The 6,623-nt window shown below is 36.1% G+C and overlaps 1 protein-coding gene across 1 annotated transcript in view; it reads left to right on the top strand.

Annotated features, from left to right (window-relative positions):
- Nucleotides 1-6,623, top strand: part of LOC103130817 (uncharacterized) — a 67,722-nt gene that overhangs the window by 46,793 nt on the left and 14,306 nt on the right. Inside the window, exons 11-12 of the mRNA XM_007542323.2 lie at nucleotides 3,236-3,337; nucleotides 5,633-5,953. Of these exons, the coding sequence (XP_007542385.1) occupies nucleotides 3,236-3,337; nucleotides 5,633-5,953 (423 nt within the window). The remainder of the gene's footprint in view (nucleotides 1-3,235; nucleotides 3,338-5,632; nucleotides 5,954-6,623) is intronic.

The following is a 6,623-nucleotide window of genomic DNA, read 5'->3' as shown; positions in this document are numbered from 1 at the left end:
ATATATTATGTTACATAGTGCTGCATTAGACATTATTAGAAAGACACACGTAAAAAAAACATTATCTGTATGTTATTGTAGAAAACACCACACATTTCTTAATTTAAACTTAAAGGTTTAACAGGTTGAGTAAAACAAAAACAAATATACAAACCTATTATAAAGATCCATATTTGCTTGCCAGGAAAAGTTCAAGAGTGTCTGGATGCAGCTGTTGAGAGAAAACAATATACCGATATAAAGAAAAAGACATAAACACAAAACATGAAAGTCTTTCAATAATTAAATCAATCATTTGTTTGTTGAGAATAATTAAATGAAATCATTTGTTCCGACATCAAATTTTGAACAGTACTATTTACAGTGGATAGTTTTTAAGCTAAGCTACAAGTAACCCATAATGTGAGTTTGCAAGCAGGCATTTCAGTAAAAACTCCTAATTGGAATAATTGTTTTTTTTTTTGTTTTTTTTTTGCAAACATCACTTTTATTTACTCTGTGATGTTTATTCCTATATTTTTTCTATTTCAGAAACAGGAAAATTAACTATCTGTATGTACAATCCACTGACTTACAATTTATATGAGACAAGAAGCTTCTGACCCACTGTAACAGTTCATTAACCTAATCTCAACATGCCTAATGGACCTTTCCAAGCTCCGCCCAGAAACGCCCCCAAAAATCCCACATGGCTGCATGTCTCACAAACAAAGCCTCGCGGAGCTTAGCTTCTATGTAAACATGGCGTCTTTCATGTCGACTGACTCTCTGCAGAGTATTTCTGAGTCGATTAGTGTAGCATTTCTGCCGGATTTTCAAAAAATATCAGCGACGACAATGGACAGGGGGAACCAACGAGTTCATATCATCTTTTTTGGACGAAATCAAGGTGTTTGAGCCACGCGATGCCTCCAACGTTGTGCGCGTCACAGCGAAAAGCTACCGGTCGATGAGGAAAACAGCAGATCCTCACACCCCCAGCTATAGCTGTGGACAAGATCACTGATGCCTATTGTTCTTGCAAGGCTGGGTAAGTTGGCATTCATGGTTTTGAGGATTACTTTTGGAATCAGTGATTTCTGCTGTTGGCAAATGTTTGAGTGTGCCTAGGCCTGATACACTATTCGGTGCTAGTGTGGCTAACACGATTACAGTTTAGTAAAAAGCCTTTTTAGGTAAAATAAAAATGCAGCCACGTGGGATTTTCGAGGGCATTGGCGGAGCTTGGTCAGGTCCATTCTGTCCGAACATGCAACAAATTTAACGCTGACTGAAACACGAGCCGTTGCCACCCCAGTCTTACAGTCGTCCCCTGGTCTAATGGTTTCCCTCCGCCCCCACATTACGTCCATTCGTCCGTCCCCTGGGCCGTTTCTCAATATGCGTTCTTGTCTGTACTTGTTCTCGCGTCCTCGTGAAACGTCATCGACAGCGCCCCAAGTACTGTTCCAATTCAAAGTATACATCCAGGCAAGAACGCTCAAAGTACCCGGATGTGTTCTTGCTCCGCCCATTTTATCAAGAATGCTTCAATGCATCCTTCTATGGATTTGAGGCAGCAAGATATCCCACAATGCAATGCGCCACCAGCAACGGTAAATAGAGAAGGTCAGTGCAGAAATGTATTGCATTTTTACCACCATTAATTGCTACAAAAACTCATTTAAATTTGTTTTTAGGCGAGAAAGTAGACCTTATGGCTTCATCTATCCACTAAGTTCATCCAGAATATTCATACTTTAATATTTGCTCCGGAGTTTTTCGGAGTAGCATAGCTTCGCTAACAGTGGAGAAACAACTTATCATTACAGGAAAATCATTTGTCTGCCATCACTGGTAGCTTTTCTAACTAGACTGACCATTTCACTTAGGAGAGGATGGGTCAGGAGGGACTTGGGTTAGAGCTGCTGCTGACTGACTCATCTGTTAAGTGTGGTAAAAGGTACAGGGACCAGTTCAATTTTAGTAATTATTTTCCTTAATTCATTAAATGCTATGGAGGCAAACAGTAGTCTGTAGCTAAGATAACTATGCTAAATGGTTGATAATCTCATACAGCTTACCCACCTCTCGGAGAAAAACTGGGTTACAAATTGACACTCTTACCTTTTTCTCTCTCCTCTATTTTTTTTTTATTTGAACACCTGATTTTATAATTTTTCTTAGCAGAATAGTAACAGCCACTATGGCAAGCCGTTTTAACATAAATTCGGTTTAGTCTGACTATCCGTAATTACATTCCAGATATCTAAAAATGCATTTTAACTATCCGGAATGGTAAGTTAAGATGTCTGTATTTACATTCTGACTAGTAAGAATAATAATTCAAGATATCTTCAACTACATTTTGACTGGTCAAAATTCCTTTCAAGATACCTCAGATGAAGTCACTGGATCTGTCATTTGTCAGGACACATATCCATAATTACAATTTAAGATATCTTGAATTTAATTATCACTAGTCAAAATTACAATTTTAGATATCTCAATGAAGAATGACTGTCCAAACAGTTGCCTGCAGAATTTTATGGTTCCTGCACAAAATTGTCAGTAAATGCCATAAATTAGAAAGAGCTCAACAATGTTGGAAATGCGGAGATAGCAAAACTTCATAAACTACATCTGATATCTGAAAATAATTTCCAGGTCGCCAGTCCATTGCAGGTTTTATGAAACACGGTGAAATAATGTTTAAGTTTTTTTTAATACATGACTGTGTGTGTGGATGTTTGAAAGTTTTCATTTTTGTTATATGCTTGGTCCATTTTAGGACTTATTTGTATTTTTTTCTTCCAATATGATGAAAATAAATTTACTTTTATGTACATTTAATGGACAATAAAGTATATGATTCAATATTAACCTTAACATTAATTTGATTTTTTATACATTTCTTTGTGTGAAAATTTGTTGTAAATCTAAATAAACGGAACCAAACTAATTTATTGAAAAATAACTTTTCCAACAAAATGTGATGTTGTAATCATTTAAGCTCTAATAATATACTTAATTTTTTAGGCCTCCAAAGGAGACCTGAAAAAGCAATGCTTTCACACCCTGTTACTAAGAACATTAATACTAAAGATTTTTACAATGCTCAAGACTGCTGTAATATAGTTTTCAAAGGAAAATGTGAAAAATAAGATAATTTTGCAAGCAATTTAACTTTTCAAAAAAACATATAAAGTCTGTTCTAGGCATCCATGTCTAAACTAGTATTTATCTTTTTCCATAGAAATGCCAACTTGGGCCAAAATTTTCCTCATTCTGTTGATTCTGATGCTTCTTACTATTGATGTGGGGCTTTTATTTCATTTTCGACGACAGTTTATGTCAGGTAAGTCACTTTTACAACTGTATCCCAGCTAATGTCTAAAATACTGATGATTTGTTACTCTTCCTTATACTAAATAGTGAAACATGAGTTGAGAAGGTAAAGGAAGCTCCAGAGTTGCCATGTTGGATTCCCTAACATGCTGTGTTTCAATGTTCCTATGGTCTGGAACAGAACCCAAATCAACGAAAATAAGTGAATAAGAAAACAAATACTGGACAGGTTAATAACAGAGAGTACTACAGTATTCCATCAACCTATTCATTTGTCCATCTTGAGTTGAGAAGATCATAGACCAATGGCAATGGCAGCCCTCCTCCCATTAACCCTCTCCATTTTCACCAGTTTTTTTCTGAGTCAGAAGGGACAGTGTCTTACAAAATTATTCCCACCACTTTAATTTTTCACATTTTACTACATTATAACTACAAATACATACATCTAATACAGATTCTATGTGACAAACTAACACAAAGTGGTACATCATGGTCAGGGGGAAAAAAATTAAAACTTGTTTTCCAGATTAAAAAGAAGTGCAGAACGTACATCTTGGTTTTGTATTCAGCCCCTTTAAAACTGCAGTATGTAATTTTACAAAGACATGTTTTTTATATATTTGGTAAAATTATAATTGTGTTGTGAAAAATAATCAGCGAAAAATGAAAAGATTGAGCTCCTCTCAGTGCTACAATTGCTGTCGGAAAAAATGCACTGCTCCCAGTCAAAAACAACTTATGAGAGAAAGGAGTTGTGTCCTCTATTTAGCTCCATCTTCCCACCATCTCTATCCAATCACCCTTTCCCTGCTTGAGAAAAGTTGTTTTTTCCCTCTTCTCCTTAAGATTCCTGAGACTTTCTTCCATCCTCCTAACATCATTGAAAATGAATATTCAGTCTTTCTTTACTTTTGAGATTATATTCCTGCTGTTGAAAGCTAACAATATATATCATTTGTGAGGTTGAAGTTAAAAAAATCTATATGTAGACATTTAATGTTTGTAGAATTTGTAATTGTCCCAGCCAGCATACCTAGGTGGGCCCCATATGGGGAAAAAGAGGGCAGACAATATGGGTCCCAAAAGGGTTGGTCCGCAGTTTCCATGGTGGTTTCCGCCACCATGGAAACTGCGGACCAACCCTTTTGGGACCCATATTGTCTGCCCTCTTTTTCCCCATATGGGGCCCACCTAGGTATGCTGGCTGGGTGTGTGTGTGTGTGTACTTTTAATCATAATTTCTCAATATTTGTTTATGAATTTGACCACATATTTACATCTCTTGAGGTTACAATAACATCTAAAATTAGTCAACTGTACAGTGAAAATGTTAACCCCAAGGTAAAACACATTAAGGATAAAATGGTGGGTTGAAAGAGGCTTCCTGAATTCTTTCTTGGCAGAGTCAATCTTATCAAAACAACAATTCTTCCCAAAATTATTTACTCTTTATCTATGCTCTTCATATATTTGAAGAGAAATAACATTACAGATATAAATAAAACTTTATCTGACTTTGTATGGGCTGGCAGGAAACCTAAAATGAAATTAGATATTTTACAACTTCCCAAGGAACAAGGAGGATGGGGCCTCCCCAACAACACAGACTATATAGCCTTGATGCAAGCCAGAATTATTTCAGTATAGGCAACTGCCCAACCTAAATCACCATGGTTTGAGATAATCTGGAGTTCTTACTTTTACTATTAAATTTGTAGCCTTTTCAATTATATTTTTCCTACATGTATTTTTATTTTGCTATATGTATGTTTAACTGTACTGTGAATGACTTTCTCATATTATTATTGTATAATAAAAGCCTAATAAATTTACTTACTTCACAACATGTACTATGCATGAAAGAGTGACACACCATCACTACTCAAGCAGATTACGCATCTCTTCCTTTCACATGAGAAAACACCTTTTTCTTCAAAACTATCAAGAAAATAAAATGCTCCAGTACTGCTCTGCATTTGGTGGTGGCCGGACAGATGAAAGTGAGAGTCTTTTGTTGCTAACCAAGCTCTGCGTTTGCCTGCCTTAGAGGTAATGCTAATAGTAGAGCAAGGCTACCACAATGTCTGCAGCCAGGTGCTGTTGTCTTGTTACATCATCAAGGTGACACAACTACATTACTTCAAATTTATAAAAATGCATCAAGGAAATTATCTCTACCCCCTGAGCTCCACTTTGTGACTGAGGTGTTTTTCTCCTGGATTATCACTGAGGCTCCATCACTGTGAACATCAACATCATCAGTTCTGCTGCTGTCAGTGCAGCTCATCTGTTTGTTTCTCAGTCTACAGGGTGGAGGTGGATTCAGGAGAGGAGTCTGTTCTGCTGCCATTTAAAACTGCAGTCTGTCTGCCTGGAAGAGTCACAGTAAAGTGGAGACACAACACTGGTAGAGTGGTCCACATTCATCCTTTGTACATAAATCGGTATCAACAACACAGACAGAACGGAGACAGAACGGAGATGAAGAAAACAGATAAATGTGGAGACTACAGTTTGATCCTGAAGAACCCCACAGACAGAGACACAGGAACCTACATGTGCACCGTCTACGATGACAATGGAAAAATCCTGACTAAGAAAAAAGTACTGCTTAATGTCAAAGGTCAGTACTATAAATATGTCTCATTTTATCCATGATGATATTTTTAATAAAACCAGGGGAATTATCAACATGAAGGTTAGAATCAATCAAGCAATCAAATTTTATTTGTATAGCACATTTCAGCAGCAAGGCATTTCAAAGTGCTTTACATAAATAAAATAAAAATAGCATGTGACATTGAATAACAGTGAGAAAGAGAGATTTTAAAAGAATTAAAAATAAAAAATAAGGAAAAGAAAAAAAGATTTAAAAAGATAAAAACATTTAAAACATTTAAAAACATAAAACTTTACAGATTTTTAGTCAAAACGCCATTTAACAAGGATTCTCAAACCTGCAGATATAGCCCTTAAAAAGTAAAGATAAGCACATTAAAAACATTGAAGATATCAAAACCCACACTAATCCTAATTTAGCCATAAGCAACTCTTAAGAGGTGGGATTTAAATTGAGAGGCACCCAATGTTTCAGCTGATTTACAGTTTTGCTGGAAGTTTGTTCCAAATTTGTGGTGCATAGAAACTGAATGCTGTTTCTCCTCGTTTGGTTCTGGTTCTGGGGATGCAGAGCAGACCAGAACCAGACGGTTGGTACAATAATAACAGATCTTTAATGTATTGTGGTGCTAAACCGTTCAGAGATTTATAAACTAACAACAGTATTTTAAAGT

This window comes from Poecilia formosa, unplaced genomic scaffold (assembly GCF_000485575.1).
Source record: "Poecilia formosa unplaced genomic scaffold, Poecilia_formosa-5.1.2 Scaffold680, whole genome shotgun sequence".
In the NCBI taxonomy this organism is placed as follows: Eukaryota; Metazoa; Chordata; class Actinopteri; order Cyprinodontiformes; family Poeciliidae; genus Poecilia; species Poecilia formosa.
Note: the sequence above shows the minus strand (reverse complement) of the source record. Positions and strands in the feature narration are given on the sequence as shown.